Source organism: Strix uralensis, chromosome 19, assembly GCF_047716275.1.
Source record: "Strix uralensis isolate ZFMK-TIS-50842 chromosome 19, bStrUra1, whole genome shotgun sequence".
In the NCBI taxonomy this organism is placed as follows: domain Eukaryota; kingdom Metazoa; phylum Chordata; class Aves; order Strigiformes; family Strigidae; genus Strix; species Strix uralensis.
The window spans coordinates 8,787,363-8,806,907 of record NC_133990.1 but is presented as its reverse complement, the minus strand read 5'-3'; the positions used below and the strand labels follow the sequence as shown (position 1 = coordinate 8,806,907).

The 19,545-nt window shown below is 58.8% G+C and overlaps 3 protein-coding genes across 7 annotated transcripts; all 3 read right to left on the bottom strand.

Annotated features, from left to right (window-relative positions):
- Window positions 1-2,680: 2,680 nt before the first annotated feature.
- Window positions 2,681-4,859, bottom strand: LOC141952074 (glutamine-rich protein 2-like). The gene is made up of 6 exons (XM_074889098.1): window positions 4,787-4,859; window positions 4,433-4,534; window positions 3,687-3,840; window positions 3,415-3,502; window positions 3,151-3,258; window positions 2,681-2,739 (listed from the first exon to the last, which is right to left on the bottom strand). Exons 1-6 carry the CDS (start codon window positions 4,801-4,803, stop codon window positions 2,681-2,683), a joined length of 528 nt encoding a protein of 175 aa, XP_074745199.1. The 5' UTR covers window positions 4,804-4,859.
- A 1,186-nt stretch (window positions 4,860-6,045) lies between these two features.
- Window positions 6,046-8,799, bottom strand: LOC141952237 (glutamine-rich protein 2-like). The gene is made up of 7 exons (XM_074889439.1): window positions 8,274-8,799; window positions 8,043-8,137; window positions 7,814-7,905; window positions 7,584-7,698; window positions 6,818-7,415; window positions 6,517-6,591; window positions 6,046-6,207 (listed from the first exon to the last, which is right to left on the bottom strand). Exons 1-5 carry the CDS (start codon window positions 8,731-8,733, stop codon window positions 7,092-7,094), a joined length of 1,086 nt encoding a protein of 361 aa, XP_074745540.1. The 5' UTR covers window positions 8,734-8,799; the 3' UTR covers window positions 6,046-6,207; window positions 6,517-6,591; window positions 6,818-7,091.
- A 5,803-nt stretch (window positions 8,800-14,602) lies between these two features.
- On the bottom strand, window positions 14,603-18,159 carry LOC141952241 (phosphoribosyl pyrophosphate synthase-associated protein 1-like). Of its 5 annotated transcripts, XM_074889451.1 has the most exons (5): window positions 17,761-18,159; window positions 17,217-17,287; window positions 16,359-16,505; window positions 15,587-15,698; window positions 14,603-15,438 (listed from the first exon to the last, which is right to left on the bottom strand). In XM_074889451.1, coding segments are annotated over exons 1-5 (339 nt in total). In that variant the 5' UTR covers window positions 17,762-18,159; the 3' UTR covers window positions 14,603-15,430. The 5 variants fall into 5 exon arrangements, with proteins under 5 accessions (XP_074745552.1, XP_074745550.1, XP_074745547.1 ...); XM_074889449.1 differs by having other exon boundaries at window positions 14,603-15,698; window positions 17,217-17,526; window positions 17,761-18,154; XM_074889446.1 differs by having other exon boundaries at window positions 14,603-15,698; window positions 17,761-18,154.
- Window positions 18,160-19,545: the final 1,386 nt, after the last annotated feature.

The window sequence follows — 19,545 nt, the reverse complement described above, 5'->3', positions numbered from 1 at the left end:
GGCAATGGTGGAAGGCTGCTGCTGACTGCATCAACACACAGATTTCTCGCACCTTGCACCGAAGCAAAGGAGCCGTGAGAGCGGGGAAAAAAGAAACGCAGCTAAACACAGGCATCCAGACAGCCCCAGGAAGTATTCAAACACTGGGAAAAATCTTCGAGCCCGAGGGATCCATCAAAGTACTTACAAAAATAATCGACAAGCATTTCTTTTCCCTTAGAAACCTCCAGGTCGGGCCGTCACACGGTCAGAGCACCCCCTTGGGTGAGGCACTCAAAGACCATTTCCAAGAAAGGATGAGGGTGGGCAAGCAGGAAGCAGAACTCGCTCTTCTAAATGACACCAGATACCTGTTCTCAGGCATTAAAACCAAAGCCTCTAGTCTGTATTCTTCTCTTCCAAACTGGGAGGACTGAATTCAAAGAGGGAGCAGAGAGATTAAGAGATGGGAACAAGATGCACTGAGGCAAGAAGCTAAACCCTCCTTGGAGTGCCCCTAAGTCTTACCTCCAAGTCAGCGGCAGAGCGGGGGGCTCAGGAGTGCTAAAGCTACGCCCAGGGGCTGCTCAAGCTGTCTAGACAGCACTCGGGACCGGCAGGAAAAGCTGTAAGACTCCCTAAAATAGCACAGGCCCCATCAGCACAGTGGTGCAGCAACAGCAAGGGGAGGGTCTTGGGGCTGGAGAGAAAACGCTGAGGTTTGATGCTGACGGGATGGCAACCTAGGTCTGGGTTGGTCAGGTCGGGCAGATGCCGTGTCCCCAACGCACCATCCCCCCGCCACCCCTGTGGTTTTATTATTATTTTTAAGGGGGGGGCGGGACGGGACATGCTGCCGGGGAGGCCACCGGCCCATGAGAGCCTCTGCAAGAGTCACTAGCTGGTCTTTTCTCCCCCCATTTTTTTTTTTAAATATATAACTATAGTATATAAATCCAGAGAGAAGGAGCAGCAGCACGGAGGTGGCTGCTGGGTGGGTGGGGGGGTTTCCCTGTGGCTCCCCCCCCAGCATCCCTGCAGCAGGGCAGGAGAAGGAAGGGTGGGGGGGAAATAACGGAAAATAAATGGAGGCAGCTGTTGGCACCCCGGATCGTGGCCACAGACACAGAGCCACTGGCCCCCCCATCCCTGGCTCTGGATTTCCTGGACGCTTGTCGCAGCGCCCAGAGCAAACACGCCTCTTCTCTGGCTTCGGAAATTCAGCCTGGCTTCTTGCACAGACCCCCCCGGACCCCCCCCAACCCCATCCTCCCTCCCTCGGCACCCCCAGGGCATAGGGGGATTTATCAAGGCGATGCCCCTCCTGTCCCTGCAACTGCCATTCATGGCCCTTCCCCAGAGAGGGGGGAGCTGGGGGGAGCTTTTTTAGTTTTCAAATCAATCTTGCTAAAAAAAAAACAAAAACAAAAAAAGAAGAAAGAAACAACAAAAAACAGGTCGAAGGTTTTTTATTAATTCAAAAATAATAAAAAAATAAAAATCACTTTTTTAACACCAGCTGTCCCTGCCTTCTCTCTTTGCTGGCAGCACATCCCTGCAAGGGCACCGAGAATGGGCGTGAGCCCCCCCCCAAGCCGCAGCATTACCAGTGGGGACAGGCCCCCCCCAGGAGGCTGCGCCGAGTCCCACGTGCTGCCTGCGCTCTGCCTGCGCTCTGCCTGCGCTCCGCCAGCTTGGTGTGTCTCCCCCCCCCCGCCACGTGTCACTGCGTGTGTGCACAGGGGAGTTGGGGCTGTCCCCGGTGCTTTGCACGTTGTGCTGGGACAGCCCCGGCTCCCCCATACACACGGCCACATGTCCCCAGCCGTGACACCCCCAGGTCCCCCCGCCACGTCGCTTCTAGGGACTGCAGTTTCCCTGCCCAGTACCGCTCCATTCGTGACACGACTTATGCCAGGTCTCAGCACACCTTTCTCCCATCTGACGGTGAGGGGTGGCAGAAGGGGGCTGGGGAAAAGCAGCCCCAAGCAATGGGGGTGGCGTAAGAGAAAGGAGGGGATGTGTGTCCCCAGGGCTGGGGGCAGAGAAGGGGTTATGGTGCTTCGCTCCGGAGGGGGGAATCATCAGCTGCCCCGAGCCCGGCAGCAGTGGGGTCAGTGCCTTCCTCTTTCCATCAATGGCAGCGTTGGAAGAGGGACAAGGGGGTGACAATCCATGAGCAGATAAGGAAACCTGCTCAGTGATGCTCATCCCGCGGGATAAGCGATAGCCAACCAGCGGGCTTGGGGTGGGATTCCCTTTCGGCGTTAAAGCCATGTCCTGCTGCCACCCTTCCCACCGCGGTCCCCATCTCCCACCACCTTCAGCAGCAACGGAGCGTCATCATCCTCCTGCTTTAGCGTGGGCTCCCCCAGAGCCTTTTGGGGGCCACAAGCTCCCTGTCAGGAGCCATCGGGGCCGAAAAGTGGTTCATGGAGGCCAGGGGGTGTCAGGGAGAGCGTGGCAGCACGGGGCCGGCACAGACCCTGGGAGGGGGGTTGGACAGGGGCTGGTTTCAGCTCCTCTGGCCACACGTGGCCGCAGGACAAGGGATGCTGCGACCCCTCCTTATGCACGACGGGAAGATCCCAGCCCAGGGCCACCCCACTCAGGCCACGCAGGTGCTTGGCTGCCCATCGCCCTTTATTGCTGCTGGCCAGAGATGCTCGCTTGCCTGCTCGGTGGCCGGGGTGGTGGGGGTTCAGTCGGGGACCCCCAGTCCGGCCTGGCTTCCGGGGTGCTGGATCCGTCCCACGAGGGCTGGAGGGGCACGAGGAGCCCCCGTGCCTGGGAGAGGCGGCCGTGGGAGGAGGCTGGCCTGTGCTCTGGCGAGGTGGGGATGCCTGGGGGAGAGGGGCAGGGGTTAGCCCCCCTGCAGCCCCTGGGGGTTAGCCCCCCTGCCTGGCCAGAGACACCCAGAAATGGGGTCCTGGCCCCCACCCTGAAGCAGACAGGCTCTTGTCCCGCAGCGGCCAGGACCACCCCGCCACATCCCTCCACCTTGCTCTGGCTCCAACATGGGGATCGATTGCCCCATCTTCCAGTCCTCCCCCTCCATCCTGCTCCCACCCCACTCCACCCCAAACCCCCATCCCACCCTGCTTGCCCCCACCCACCAGGACACAGCAGGGTGCCCTCTCCCCCCACCCCGGTGCCCTGGCAGGGCCGTACCTGGTTGGCTGAGCGAGGACGCAGTGCTCTGGGGCCGGGAGAGCAGGCGGTCGGTGTCCCTCGCATCCCACTGCCTCGGGGACAGCTTGGGCTTGGCCCTGGGGAAGTCTGGCAGGAGGGAGCAGAGGGAGCTGGGCTGGGGGGAGCCAGGGAGAACACACGGCGGGGAAAGGGGGAAAACCTGGCACCCCGCGGGCACCCTGCCCACTCCACTGCCCAGTTCACCCCCGCCACATCCCCTCCCCAAGCGTGGCCCAGACGTACCCTCCTCGCCCACGAGCACAGGCAGCTGCCTGACCCGCCGGCCCCTGTAGATGTGGCCATCCTGGCCCAACAGCTCCGTCTCGTCGTGCTGGGAAGGAGAGAGGGGATTGGCTGAAACACGGGGCCCAAATCAGCATTCCCAGGCAAACCCCCCCACCCAGCTCCCCCTGGGGAAACCGAGGCACGGATCCCCCCACCCCCACCCTGGATGCTCAGCATCACCCTCCCAGCCTCGCTTGCCCCCGCTGTATCCCTACCTTCGTCATCCTTACCTTGATGGGGAGCAGGGCGCGGGGCTGGAGCGGCCGCGGGGCCCTGGGCGGGTGGGGCTGGGGGTGCGGGCAGCGCTGCAGCGGGTGGGTGAGGGTGTGCCGGCCCCTGCGGCGCCGCGGCACGCGGGGGTACCCGCACTCGGCCACCCGCTCCCTGTGGGACGGAGCACAGGGATGCTCAGCACCCAGCACCGCGGCACCCCGTGCTTCACCCTACTACGCCAGGGAGGGGGCCGCGCGTGCTCCCCGCTGGGGTATGTCCCTCCCGGGTGCCCTCCGACTGCTGAAGGAGACCCACGCCTGTCCAGCTGTGCTGGATCTGCTCTTTCCCCGTGGCCCTGGTGAGCTGGTCACGGCCATGGCAGGTCCCTGCACCCTACGCAAGGGACACCGGGAGGCAGGAGCTGGGCTGTCCCAGCTGCAGTGTTTAATTTCGGTGACTTGTTTCACAGGAGGCAGCTGACTCCCCCGTGAAGCCTGAGGTCAGGCTGAGACCAGACACAGCTCACCACATGTGGCTTCAGCACCACTGAGACACAGACCTGGGCTAGACAGGGCAGCGCAGGGAGGGCTGTAAAACGCCACAGACCGGGGACAAGCACAGCTGACCCCTCTGCAGCACATCTCTGCTCCCCTGCCCTGCCCAGGCCCCCCCTGCATCCCTTCACCCCCACCCTGGGAAGAGTTCTCCCTCTCCAGGGCAGGGCCAACCTGCACCCCAGGGGCCGGGTCCCCGTGTCCCCTACCTGTGGCTGTGCTGCCGTGTTTGCTCCAGCTCCACGACAGTATGGGAGCGCCTGGCAAGGCGGAGGGGGAGCGGTGGCCTGGACGGGATGGCCGCGATGTGCCTGGGGAGGGCAGGAGCCGTGGGTGGGTGACAGGAGACACACGACCCACCCCAGCTCGGGGCAGTGCCCCAAAACCCACAGGCTTGTACCCCATTGGCATCCCACTGCCCCCAGGGAGGGGCTCAGGAGGGCTGCACCCCCCAGGCAGACACCCTAACCCCCGTGCCGGGCACAGCGGGGCACTGCCAGCACCCGTCTCTCCTCCGAATCACCCACGCACCCCCCGATGCACCGGTGCCGGACGGTACTCACGGGCCAGGCACCAGCATGCTGAGGGGCCGGTCGCAGGACAGGCAGTGAAAATGGGCCAGCAGCTGCCTGTGGGGGGGGGGGGAAAGGGCTGGGTGAGTTCCTGGGGGGGATACAGCCCTGCCTGCACACAGGCAGGCAGCTGGCAGGCAGCAGCAAGGTGCTGGGCACTGCATTGTAATGAGTTATGGTATTTGCGGGGGGAACCGCAGGGTTTTGAGCCTGGCTTACCCCCCACCCCACCCCACCCCACCCCAACAAGGTCACAACCCACCGGCTGACTACAAAATCAAGGGGGTACGATGGGGGAGAGCAGTTGGTTGTGGGCTCCCGCTTGGGAAAAAGCTCCACCTCGTACTAGGCACCGGAGAATCCACTGAGGGGAGCACCCAAAAACCACCATTACGGGAACTACGCCCACAGGCACGCACAGCACCCCAGTCCCATGGGAACTGGGGGTACCAGCAAGGACAGAATGCGGGTGTTCCTGTACCTCTTGCTGGGGTACAAACGCCGGGCCTGGGGGATGCAGGATTCCCACATTTTTCAGGATGAGTTTTGTCACAGCTGCCCCGAGGACAGGGACACGCTCGCCTCGGCCCTGCGGGCACCTCCGAAACCTGGCAGCTGCCTGTGGCTGCCCAGGGCAGGCAGGGATGGGAGGCGAAGGGCGCAGGCACCCATAGCTGCCATCCCAACCAGCCCTCACACCGGTTTCATCACTTCGTCAGCGCTAATTACCCCCCTGCCCCTCGCCAGGAGGGCAGGTCACAACCCAGCTCTGCGGCGCCGCGTGTCACGCCCCTGCCCAGGGGGACAAGTCGCCGTTCCCCACCCTTGCTCCAGAAAACCTTTGCACCCACATCCCACTTTTGGTTCGGGAGGGCTCCATCCTGCAGGTCCCCCTCCTCGTGCCTCCTTTAACATCGGGAACCTGCTACCGGTGGGAGGAGAAGCCATCGCCACCCCCATCGCACTCACTTCTTCATCCCAGCTGCATCGTCAGCCTCCGTCAGCGGCTCCTTCTCCTTGAGCTGCTCCAGGATGCTCCTCCAGTGCTCCTCCAGCTGCTGCCGGAAAGGCCCCAGCTCCAGGCGGTCCAGCTACGGACAGACACACACCCTCAGCCAGCTGCCCCGGGCTGGGACATCATGTTCCCCATGAAAAGCCAGGAGGGGGGATCCTCAGAGGGATGCTGCCTTAGGCTGCCAAGCCCCGAAGGTGCCAGTTTTGCGCAGCGGGGACGTGCCACCCCTCACCTTGGAGTCCATCTCTTCACTGAGCTGCCGCTGGACCTGGTGCCAGCCCTGCTCCTGCCCCGCCACCCGGCTCAGCGTCTCCTGCATCCTCTCATTCAGCCGCTCCATGCTCGCCTCAAACTGGGTGCGACTCACTTTGCCGGCCAGGGCGGTTTTGTCTGCTTTCTAGCAGCGGGGAAAGGCAGGAGAGCAGTGAGGAAAGGATGGAGGGATGATGGGCAGGGCCAGCTCGTGGCAGGAGGACAGGGAGAAGTGGCTGTGTGGCCCCACTCGCCCCATCACCCCCGTGGGGTTGGTCACACCAGCTGAAGGGACCCAGGGGAAGACAGAGGCACCTGGGGAAGGAGCCACAGCCAGTCTGGAAACCCTCCCTCCCCCAGGCCAGTTCTGCCACTGAGCCCCCAAGGCACAAGGGGTGTTCGTCACCCTGCCCAGCACCCCCTTGGGTGGTGCCAGGACCCCCCAAGGCCATACCACATCAGTTCCCAGCACCAGGTCTTCCTTGTTCGCCTTCTCCTTCTCCAGCCTCTCCAGGGACCGGAACAGAGCCTTCCAACACAGAAAAGCATCCCATGACACCGCGGCAGGGTTGGAGCTGCCTCCTGGCCAGCTGAGCAACCCCCGCTCCCCCCACCTCACCCAAACCTCCAGGAAAGGTACAGTGAACCTCCACAGGGCTGCGAGGTTTGGGGGGGTGCAGACAAATCCCTTGTGGTCCCCAGCCTGGGGTCTGCCTGGAGGATGCTCTGACCCCGAGGGGGTTTCAGCCACCTACCTCCATATCTTTCTCCTTCTGGTGACGGTCATTCAGGAGGTTCGTGGTGACAGAATTGAGCTTCTCGTAGTCGCCTTGCACCTGCGTGACGGTGGCCTGGATGCGCTTCAGCAGCTCCTCGTCCTGCTTCAGGGAGGAAGATGACAAGGTGGTGCCGTGCAAGGGGGGGCTGGCTGCCCCCGTGGGGACAGACCCGGGTTACTTGCCCGGTGGCCATGGGCTCTCAGTGCCAACAGGACATTTGCATCAAGGCTTTAATTTCCTGCCATGCTGCTCACTTGTACCAACTAATCTGGGAGGCGGTGAGGGGCTCCCCCACGTTACAGTGAAGCACAACCAGCTGGGGGGGTGCTGGCAACCCCCTCCCAAGCCCCCCATGCCGGCATCTCCTTACCTGGCTCCTCCCTGGAATCTGCCTTACCACCTTGACCACTGCCTGCCGCGACACTAAATCGTCCACCACCTCCTGGAGCTTCTCGTGGCGCTGCAGGAGCTGCCCCAACTGCTTGCGGATGTCCCCGCTGCAGTCGGGGCACGCTGCCTGTGCCTCTGCCTGCTCCTGCCCTGTGCTCGCCACCGTCGCCCTCGGCTCGCCCAGCTGCAGGAAGGGGAGAAGGAGTCGGCTCTGAGATGAGGTGGATGCAGTCAACAAATCCGGGTGCTGTGGAGGCTCGATGGCCCCAGCCAGCCAGAGGATGTGGCTGGGAACCCCTCCAGGACCACCCCACCGAGCTGTGGCGGTGGGAGCGCTGCCCCTGGACCTCACCTGCTCCTGCAGCTCGTCAGCCGTCTTGGCCACCAACCGCTCCAGCGTGGCCTTGGTCATCTCCTGCTGCTCTTCCAGCTCCTTCAGCTTACGCCTCATCTCCTGCAGCGTGGACCTGGTCAGTGAGACAGGGGCACAGGCAGGCTTAGCCTCCACAGGGCCGCTCAGGGGGTGTCCCTTGTCCCCCCGGGCTCCTCCTGCAGGGTAGGAAACCCTGTCCGTCCTTTTACCCCAGTTGCAGGGTGATCTGCTCGCTGACATCCCCTTTCCAGTTGGCTCCAGCTACCTCCAGCTTTCCAACGGCATCTTCCAGCTGCCTGATCTGGGAAAGGCAGTGGCGGATGAGTCAGGGCACAGCCCCCTCTGTTGTCCCAGCCCAGGGGCCCTTCAGCTGCCTCCTCCCTGCCCAACTCCCCCCTGGCATCCCCGCAGCCCCCCCAGGGACTGCTGCCAGCTCACCTTCCCATTCTCGCCCTGCAGGTCACTGGTCAGGCCCTGCAGCGAGGACACCCGGCCCTGGAGGTCGGCCAGGACGCTGGTGATGCTCTCCTTGTCTAGATGTGGTCCGAGGGGACATGCTGTCAGTGAGGGGGTCTCGCCTTTGAGGCCAGGCTCTGAGCACAACGAGCCCCCAGCCCAGGGTGTCCCCATGCCAAACACCCCCCTGCCAGCCCCCCCAGGGGCTCCTACCTCCCTCCGAGGAGAGCAGGCGCAGCTTCTCAAGCTCGGCGTGCTCTGACTTAGTGGCTTCCAGCCGGGCCACCTGCTCCTTCAGGCTGGCACAGAGGTGGCTGAGCTGCCTGATCTGGTGGAGAGCCTCCACCGTTTGGGTGCTGGGGGTACTTGGCTGCACCCCTGGGGTAGCACTCTGGGTGTCAGAGGCCCCTGGCTGTGCCCCTGGGGTGGAGGTCTGGGTGTCAGGGGCCCCTGACTCTGTCCCCAGCGTAGTGGCACGGGCATCACAAGTCTTTGTCTTATCTGAGGAAGCACCTGCCCCCTTCTCAGGGGCCACTGGTGCTCTCTGCGTCGCCGGGGAGCCAGGCTGTGTCTGTGGAGTCCCCTTGCTGGTCCCTTTGCTGGTCCTGGGTGCAGGCTGTGTCCCTGGTCCCTTCAGTCCCAGCGCTGAGCTTGCCCCAGGCGGGGTGTCCATGTCTGCAGTGGGGGGCTCGGCGGGGGCAGCCTGGCCCTCACTGCCATCCTGCGAAGAGGAGGCAAAGGGGAGCAGGTTTATGGGCGGAAGTGCAGCAGCAAGGGCCACCCGCCCTGTCCTCAAACCCCCCAGCTCACGGAGCCAAACTCAAGTACCCCAAAGGCAGAGACCGCCCAACCCACAGGGACCCCCGGGCGCCCCAGCCGCCCGGCCCCTCCCCAGTCCCTTTAGTCCTTTGGCCACCTCTGTGCCTGCAGAGTCATTTCAGCAGCCGATCCTGGAGATCAGCAAACCCCCTGCTGATGCCACCTGACACAACAGCAAGGCATTCTTCTCTCCAGCAATGGGATTCTGAACTCCAGAGCTGCTGGACCAGACCCGCTTCCCAGCCTAATGGGCTGCGCCTTCATTTCAGGAGCAGCAGCCCCAGGTAGGATTTGGAAACCATCTCATGGTGCAGAATGCTGGGGTTTGCCCCAAAATGTCCCTCCGCTGTCCCCGGCTCCCACCTACCAGCCCCAGAGAGACCAGGAGGGCAGGGAGCCGTGGTCCTGCCCAACGTTGAGCAAGGACAGGGGGCTGCGCGGTCACCCCAAGGGTTTCGGGCGCTCCCTTGCCCCACGGAGGGGCTGTTGGGGGCTGTCGGTGGCACAGACGATGAGGACGATGAGGAGGTCTCTGTTGGGGCAGCCGAGGAGCTGCCCTGGCTCTGCTGGTGCCAGGTCCTGCCTCCCGGCGGGATGCACAGGGAAGAGAAGTGCTGAGCAAACCTCCGCCGAGGCCCGGGGGGCTGCGGTCCTGCTGAGTCCCACTCCCATAGCTGGGATGCCCCAGCACTCACCACTGACAGAGCTCGGCCTTCTCCTCCTCCTTCTCCTCCTCCCGCTTTGCTGCCCACCAGGCAATCCTCCAGCACCTCCCAGCGCACCATGTTGCTCGCCTCCTCCGGGGCTGGGTAGAGGCTCAGCCTTTCCTTCAGCTTTTTCTGGGGAAAAAAGGGATTAGGGGGTCAACCCTGGCCACGTAGCCGGGTGAGATGGCACCCACAGGAGCACTGACCCCCTCCAGCATCGCTGCCCAGCCCTGCTGGGACCGTGCCCTGACACCGAGGGACTGGGTGCACCGGTGCCCCGGGCACGCAGCCGCCTCCGTCCCGGAGCAGGATCCGGGCGTGCGCGCGGCCGTACCATGTCACTGTCCAACGCCGTCTGGTCACGGAGGGCCGGCAGCTGGCCGGCAGCGTCCTGGAGATTCCCCTGGAGCGGGACAAGGAGAGGGATGGCAGCCCAGACACAGGAGCAGGATTGAAAAGGAGCATCCAAAAATTAACTTGGGCACAGGACAGAGGGATGCCAGGCAGGGTTGTGGCTGTGTTGCATGGGTAGATCTTTATCTCCTCTCCTTCTTAGCACCCATGTTTCTTTCTTTACAGCTGTTTAGTTAAAAAATGTCTTAGCGTCACTTTGGTTGGTGCATGCAGTTACCTCTTCAGCCTTGGGACACCCTTCCTGCTCTTCCCTCCTGGCACCCTTCACGCCGGGTGACACCCAGGGCCGTGGGGCAGGGGTGGCAGGGTGACACAGAGGCAGGGAGCGGGGTGAGGGCCCAGCTGCCTCCTGGGGACACCGGCAGCAGCTCACCATGCCAAGCGTCTCGCGGATCATCCGAATGTCCTCCTCCATGCGGGACTGCGCCGCCTTCATCCTGCCCATCTCCTCGAGGAGATCCTGGGAGAGAGCCACGGCCTGAGAGAGGGGAGTGGCGGGGGTGAGTCCCGGGGGCACTGCACTGCGGGCAGCACTTACCATTCATCACACCTTCAGCAGCCAAGAAGGGGCAGCAGCTCCCCAGAGACCCCCCCCAACCCTGCCCCGGGGGGGGCCCACTGCACAGCCCAAGTAAGCGGGGACAGATCCAGCCCTGCCTCCCCACACCGGGCTCTGGGCAAGACTACTGAAGCCGATCCAAAGGGCAAAGAGCTGCTGCCACCCTCTCAACCACAGCCTGGCCCGCGAGGGCAGCGGCAACCGCGGCTAACGAAGCGGGGAGCGATCAAGCAGGGGCCTGCCCCGAGGAGGGTGAGCTCAGCCACCCGGGGAAACCCTCCCTGCTGCCTTCTCCCTACATGTCCCAGCCCCAGCAGGATCCGGCCCTGCAGCACCCAAGGTGACCGTTTCCTTGAACCTGAGCTTATTTCTTCCCACTGGGGATGCTCGCAGCCCCAGACGGCTCAGCGCTGTGCAGGATGAGGCCCCTCTCCAGTCCCCACCAGTGCTGGGTCTAGCCCTTGGGCAAGCCAAGGGGATTTGGGCTGCGAGATGAGGCCCATGAGGTGCTGATGGAGCCTCTCAGCTGCCTGAGGAGCGGGTGCCGTACCTGGCTGTGGCTCAGGAGTGGGGAAGGGAGGGATGGAGAGTGGTAGGGCTGGATCTCCACAGGTGCTGAGCCTCTGCCTGCTGGAGCCGAGGGCACCGGCTGCTGTACCGGACCCACGACTTGCTGATGGCAACTTGGGGAGAACCCAGAGCAACTGGAGCAGCATTTCAGCCCCAGCTCTTTCTCCCCAAAACTCCATCCCTTTCCCACAGTGAAGCCCCACATACCACCTCGAGCTCAGGCTTAAACCAGACCTAAGGGCACCACAATGGTGGTGCAGACCCCAGAGGAGGGGGTGTCTCACGGGGGGGCACCCAGGGAACGGGGAAGAGCCTCTACCTTGGAGGTGCTGCTCTCGTTCTCTTCAATCTTTGCCTTCATCTGCCCCGCGTCAGCGGCCACGGAGGCGTCCTGGGGAGTGCTCACGGTCCCCTGCAGCGGGTCCTTCGCGGGCGTGAGCGACTCTGTGCCTGGGCCTCCGCCCTGTCCCCCTTCTTCTCTCGGGGGTGCCTCGGGGGGCTGGTCCCGCCCCAGGAGGGGGGTCGGGCTGTGCCCTCGCCCCAGGGCAGGCAGGTCCTGCAGGCCCAGGTGCCTGAGCATGGCCTGCAGCAGGCTGTGCAGCGCCGGGAAGTTGACGGCCCCGACCTGGGGCGTCCCGATGGCGACGTCCAGCAGCTGGGACAGGCTGAGCGGGTCCATGGCTGCTGCCCTGCCCGAAAACACCGAGCCTGACCGGGGGGGACACGACAGCACCCCTTTTGCCTCGAGGGGACCTGGGCGGCTGGGAGGGATGGGCAGCCGCCCTCCTCCTCCTCCTCCTCCTCCTCCTCACCACAGGAAGTGGTCGAAGCGGTGGGGGCGCGGGTGACACGGTGACCCCCCGAGGGCAGGGCTGTCTGGGGGAGAGGGAGGGGTGTCTCCTTCCCCGGCCACCCCCAGCCTCATACCCAGCTCTGCCTGCCCCTGCCCCCCGCCTCACTTTCTCGCCAGCCCCCCGGGCCCCCCAGGCCCCCCAGGCCCCCTCTCCCGACCGCGCACCCCCAACCTTACTCGTCCGTCCCCGCCGCCGCTCTGCTCTCCCCTAGCCCCGCCCCTCACCCTGAGCCCACCCCTTCCCTTTCCTCATTGGCCACCACCCGCCGCTGCCCGCTGCCCATTGGCCGAGCCCGCTGCCCACGTGCCCGTGTTTACAGGGCGGGATAACGCAGCGCCTCCCGTTGCCAGGCGACGCGGCGGCCCCGGCGGCGGGCAGGGCCCGGGCTCCCCGCTGCCTTTTCCACTGTGACGACACAAAATACAACTGGTGACGTCGAATATTTTGACGCAGCTCCCTGCAGCCCGTGGCTGCGCCGTGCACAGAGACCATCCTGCCCGTCCGGCACCCTGCTCCCCCCTGAAACTCTCCCAGACAAGCCCAGTCCCGGCAAGGAAGCACCTCCATTGATTTATTGGCTGAGGTGTCAAAAGCGTGACAGATTTTACCCTCTCCCTCAGACGTGGCAATGGTGGAAGGCTGCTGCTGACTGCATCAACACACAGATTTCTCGCACCTTGCACCGAAGCAAAGGAGCCGTGAGAGCGGGGAAAAAAGAAACGCAGCTAAACACAGGCATCCAGACAGCCCCAGGAAGTATTCAAACACTGGGAAAAATCTTCGAGCCCGAGGGATCCATCAAAGTACTTACAAAAATAATCGACAAGCATTTCTTTTCCCTTAGAAACCTCCAGGTCGGGCCGTCACACGGTCAGAGCACCCCCTTGGGTGAGGCACTCAAAGACCATTTCCAAGAAAGGATGAGGGTGGGCAAGCAGGAAGCAGAACTCGCTCTTCTAAATGACACCAGATACCTGTTCTCAGGCATTAAAACCAAAGCCTCTAGTCTGTATTCTTCTCTTCCAAACTGGGAGGACTGAATTCAAAGAGGGAGCAGAGAGATTAAGAGATGGGAACAAGATGCACTGAGGCAAGAAGCTAAACCCTCCTTGGAGTGCCCCTAAGTCTTACCTCCAAGTCAGCGGCAGAGCGGGGGGCTCAGGAGTGCTAAAGCTACGCCCAGGGGCTGCTCAAGCTGTCTAGACAGCACTCGGGACCGGCAGGAAAAGCTGTAAGACTCCCTAAAATAGCACAGGCCCCATCAGCACAGTGGTGCAGCAACAGCAAGGGGAGGGTCTTGGGGCTGGAGAGAAAACGCTGAGGTTTGATGCTGACGGGATGGCAACCTAGGTCTGGGTTGGTCAGGTCGGGCAGATGCTGTGTCCCCAACGCACCATCCCCCCGCCACCCCTGTGGTCCCAGGGAACACAGGGTATCGGTTTTCCTAAAGCAGTTAAGAATTTTGAGATGTGAACATCTCCTCGCTTCAGTTTAGCCAACTGCTTTTGGCTTCTAGTCAGGGTAAGGTTTGAAGCAAAGTCAGAATAATTCAGGTTGTGGTCCCGAGTACAACGCAGGGGACACCATCACAACCCTCTGGTCACTGGTGCTGTGGTTTCACAGTTTCCACCCAAATACAGCCCAGTACAAGCAAGCCTGACTGGGGCAAGAACACTCAGCAAGCCCTGACCTTGCTTCTGGCCAGTCTGACAAGCAGTTTGAGGGGAGAAAAGAGCAATACCGCTCATAGTGTAAGCCAGTGTTAAAAATGTGAAGAGTATGATCCGGTACTGGCTCAGAACAAGGGGACACACCTGCAAGGGCTTCACACACTTCAGCACAGCACTGTGTTCCTGCCCCCGGCCAAGGACCCATGCTGTGGTCACAGAGTACAGCTGTGATTTGTTCACAGTGCTTTGAAAACGCAGGAAAACCATCAACAGCCTTAAGACCTCATCCAGCCCCAAGCATCCCTCGTGGGATCAGGCTCGGAGGTTTAATCCATGCTGGATACTGGAGATGACCCAAGAGCTCCGGGCTTTTGCGTACCCTCACCAGCTATGAGATGGCACTATGCTGCAGGACCAACTCCCCCAGGCCAAGGCACGCTTGTTTGCCCAGTGTTCAAGGCTTGTCCTTCTCCCAGAGTCACTGCCTGCCCCTAGGCACCGCGCACATTTTAGATGCTGGAGTGGAAGAGAAGGATGTAGGCAGAAGTTGAAGGATAAGCAAAACCAAACAACTGCCTGCTAGAGACAGCCCGTTATCAGCAGTGCTCTTTTGAAGCTACTGCCTCCAAGCAGGATTTGTTCCACGCATCAGCAGGCTAGAAAGTGGTATAGATTTTACTGAAGTGTGTTTGTCAGCCTCATCAAGGGGGAAGATCACAGTTTGGGAATTTATCCTTGTATCATCTTGGAGACGAAAGCTTTCACGAGCACCTTGTGCAGCTTTCTCAAGTGCCCCTCCAGCCAAGGATTAGTGTCACTCAAGAAAGGAGCAAGCAGTGAGTCCTACTTCCCCATGGAAGCTCCAAGTGAGCCTGGTTACAGCAACAGCCCCATGGTACAGACAGAGCAGCTGTTCAGGGGGTACAAGGTTCAGGGGAACCACCAAAAATGAAAAATTCTATGCTTTTTATTGCAGATTCAGTGTTAGTGTTTTGGAGAGAACAGCTGCATTAGAGGCAGATATTGTTCCAACTCCCCTTCCTCATGAGACTGCCACAATTCATCAGCTCCATGCAACTCCAGAAACGGCGCCTCGTTTTGCAGTGCAGACAAGTTTCAAGTGAGGACTTAGACCCTCATGTGACTTGCCACTGAAGAACAATAATGATCCAAGGCTCGTAAAATGAAAAGGCCAGCGCATTAACTAGCACCCCTTGCCCTGCTGGGAGACACACGTGAGCTTGTTCCCAGCGCCCCAACGCAAGGATGTGAGCAGCCCTGCGAATGGGTTGCCCTAAGCTGCCCTCTCTGGATGTTCGCTAACTTAGTTTTGATGAAAGTCCTTGCTATGCTGTGCAGGAGATGAGAGGCCACTCGGTTGGCAAGGAGCTGCTCTGCTGATCAGCTCTGCCAGCAGCGAGCAGTCCTGCCCAGCTGCCTGAATAAAGCACTGCCTTCTGCGCTCTCTCAGGCGAGTCACAGGCAGAAACAGAAACCCAAAGGCTGTCTCCTCTTGCTGCCCACTTGCAGTCTCTATTCCCTTCTCATAAGCTGACAGCTACTTCTTTTTGCTTTTCGTTCCCCCCCTATAGGGCAAGAGATAACACACTAAAAAAAAAAAAAAAAGGAACTTAAAAAAATTCAACACCACCTCATTTCTCCATCTCTCTCAAGATGTAATCCTCCCCATTGCCAGTGGCCTCTTCTATTCACCTGTAAAGTGCTGGTCAGGTTGATGCTTTCTATTAGATCTCATGGCTCAAGACTCTGAAAACCTTCACGCTCCTACAAGAATAAACAGTTGTGTTATGCCTATAATTTATGGTATTGCCGTTTCATGCATATTTCCTTCTCTTGTGGAAGCCAGGACGGGGGCAGCACCAGGTCTAGTCATCGACAGTGATGTTGCGGAAGAGATAGGCCATGGACTCGCCATTGTGGATTCGTCGGACGGCTTCAGAGAGAATCAAACTGATATCCACAGTCTTTATCTTGGGGCACTGCAGCTTCTGCACCTCGTGAGGAACTGTGTTGGTTACTACCACCTATGGAGTGCCAAAAAGAAAAGACAGTTAGTTGTGCTGCTGATACGCTCGCTCTCACCAACAGCTACCCTAGATCAACTCCACGAGTGGTGTGTACCTGCTGTTTCACAGTTCAGGGGGAGAAATCCTTGTATGTTAGGAAAAAAAGATGAAAATAAATGGTCTCCCCCACATGACAGTCAATCTGTTGAGGGGCCCGGCGTAACCAGCACTCTACAACAGCCACCTCCACACAGGCTGACGGGTGCATTTAGAGCGCAGGATCTGACATGTTTGCTACTAAGGGCGAGGTCTGAAATCTTAAGGTACCCAACAGCCCGTCATCAGCTGGGGCAGAGGGTCAGGTAGAAGGTCTGTGCAGTGAGAAAGCGATCACATGCACCCAGCTGTAGGAAGAGAAGTGTCCAAGCAGGGATGGCTAATATCTGTGCATTAAGGAGAAAACATACACAGATCTGATCTGAACACGTAATCATCACACATGTTTTTTTTTTTTTTTCTTCAGTGAAGAACCAGCTAACTGAAAGCATCTGATGAAACCAGTCATTTCAGAGATGAGCTACGTGGCAGGGGAAGAACATCAGTTTGTGGGTTTTGGTGCCTTAAATCAACCCAGTTACCAGAGCCAGCCCTCCCCCCCAGCCCAGAAAGCAGACGCACCTCATCGATGGAGGATTCCTCTGTGAGACGGGGGGCATCTGCTGACAGGAGCCCGTGAGTAGCCATCACAAAAATCTTGTAGGCTCCACGCTCTTTCAGGATCTCTGCAGCAGCTACAAAGCTTTCCACATCATCGATGATGTCATCCTGAGAAGAGACAGAAATAACACCAAAACCAGAAGTTTACCATGCCTGCAGGGCAGGAGTGGATCTGCAAGGTACTGCAGCTTTGGCCACAAACATAGCCAAAAAGAATATAATCCCTGGCTACTTCAGCTGCTGTTGAGATTCAAGCACAGCCACGTGCACAACTTAAATCTGTGGACACCGTTTCCCTAATTTACAGACCCTTTTGCTAGTGTGCAGAACAAACATTGTGTCTTGGAAACAAACTAGTCCCTGCACATGCTCACAGGCAAACAGAGCTTATCTTCAGCAAGGTATTTTTTTTCACAGCGATAGTAGCTGCATGTTGATTAGTTACACTGCAGCATGGCACAGCATGTAAGAAAAGCTCAGCGAGCTTTTTTTATGGTTGGTTGGTTTGTTTGTTTTTTTTTTTTTAAATACTTCAGGAGATTTCTCTGCATGTCCTGGATTTGCTGAGTATTTGTACACATCTGATATTTGTAGATTCAAGGGAGCAAGGAGATTTCAGAGCTTAAAGCACTGAAATACGAAGGGTTTTCAGCAGAAAGCTGAAATAACCAAAGCCACCAGCAAAACTGGAGAAAACAGTGGTAACAATCCTGTTCCCACCCCTACACCAGCAGTCCCTCCTGCCCTCTGGGATAAAGCAGCTCAAGAAAAGATGCTGGGAGGAAGCCACCCCCCCGCTCCTCTCCATCACACCCATACCACAATGATGGCAATTCTTCCTCCAACGTCTCCAACCACAGTTATTGGCGGTTTCTCCTTGGCCATCATCACTAAAGAAGAAAAATAAAAGCCCAGGTCAGTTAGCCTTGAGTCAAACCGCAACAGCTCCACCACACAAGAGGCCCTTAACTGTGTCTTACTGGTGCACAGATACAGGCACGTGCTTTACATTATCCTGACACCCACCTCAGTGGGGAACCACTCGTTTAACCATTGTTTTCCTCCTTAAATGAATAGCACTGCTGCGTAAAGATGAAACTCTCAGTTTCTGTGGGCACCTCGTACTGACCTCAGAGACAGTAAGCAAATCCAAATAGTTCACAGATCCCTGTGCAAGGAGAGCTACAAAGCAGCACCTAGTTTATGGGAAACGTCAGTGACTTTCTTTGTGCTCCAGAACAGGACTTGGAATTAAAAAAAAAAGGGTATTTCATGACTGGGCACAACAAAGGGACTTGTCTGAGCAACACCTCTCAAAGGGCACATGCTTTACCAGGTGCAATTTTTCACCTGCTGGACTCACTAATTCATCTGAAGGATTTGTGACTCGCACTGCAGCTTGCTTGCTTTCTCTCGTATCACCAAACACACAAGGCTCTTTCAGAGGGCATAAGCACCTTAATAATATCTGCTCAGGCAAAGAAAGCTTAAGGAAATTTGCAGGAGCAAATTTGCTGGTGTTTTTTTTTTTAAGTGGATTAATGGAAAGAGCAGGACAAAGTTCAGTTCAAACTCAGTTCTACAAGCTCAGTGCAATCAGCAGTTTGAAGCAAAAGGATGCATGGATGAGCTGTGCTATCCGACACACAGTGAAGAGATGTACTGGGAAATAAGGTTCCACTCCCTCCTGACTCTACTTTTGCACTGACATGGTTCATGGAAAAACTACATGTGTAGCAGGCTTTGTCCTTTATCCTGAAAAACTTCCAGCAGCACTATAAAAAATAACAGAGAGATGAACTAGGATGCACTGAGAGTGTCCAGACGTAACACAGTCTTCAGACTTGCACCGAACAGCAACCAGCCTCTGATACGGGCCAGGGACTTGCTGTCCATAAGCCAAACCTCTCGCCTGCCAGAGGTGCTGGTTTATACAGGGAATGCGGTACAAAACCTCCAGCACGGACAGGACACGGTGATGGGCACGCACGTGTCATTAGGTGATAATCTGGGCTGATCTAACCGCTGAAGCAAAGAGGAACATCCAGCATTTTGTAACACTTACCTGGCCCACCTGCACCCCCCAGATTTTATGCTCTCTACGGGGAGTGCAGCAAAGTGTCCTACCAACGCACTTTGTGCCTCTCCTCTTTGTAAGCTCAGGTCTTGCCAGGATTCTAGCCACAGAGGCTTCTCAAGCGCCAAGTTTTGGACACCCTGGCTAGCAAGACTTCTCCCCTTTAAGATAACCTACTTCAATATCCTACTTGAGCAGCACGAGAACACAAGCCCTCGCCTGTCTGAATATTGATTTCTGCCCTCCTGGGTCAGAGAAGTCCTACACGAAACTCCCCATCCCGCACAGCAGGCTGATCCAGTAGCATTCCCACAGCTCAGTGACTGGGAATGCCTGGAGCGCAAGCACAGCTGGGTGAGTGAGTCAGGCTGAGGGGTGGGATGGAAGCAATTATAAGGACCACTGTAGGGAATGGCACTCGGAAGATCTCGCGATGTACGGAAAGAGTAGTTACAACCTCCCCTCCTTTCCTTTGTTACTAAATAAGGTAATAGGTAAGCCTGTAATGCCGAAGGCGCACCCACGGAGGAGGTGCTTGGCGAGCATATATATGCAAGTTGTGCAGTTCAATAAACGGACGTTTTGTAACCACCACATTGGTGTCTGTACTGATGTCCCCGAGAAGGTCTTAACCCCCTGCGGTATCTGGCCCTGCGACCTGAGCGCCACCAACAGGTGGATAGGCAGGCTTAAAGATGCAGAGCCGGCTACAATAAGTGGTGGCCCCGACGTGATCTACAGTTACCGTCGTCGGTGCCCAGCAGGGGGTGGAGGAGCTCCACGCAGGACGGGAGACTCCGCGGCCAGCGCGCCATGGATGCCATAATTCAGGTACTGAAAAGATGGGGCGAGCAACATAAGGCTTCTGTGAAGTCGAAGACACTGAAAGCTATGCTACCCATAATTAAGGTACTGAAAAGATGGGGCGAGCAACATAAGGCTTCTGTGAAGTCGAAGACACTGAAAGCTATGCTACAAAATTTGATGGGGCTCGGCGTGTTGCCGGAGCCAATAGACGGCACGAAGCCGGAGCTCTGGCCGCAGATAGAGGCGGTGCTGACGGAGCAGGCC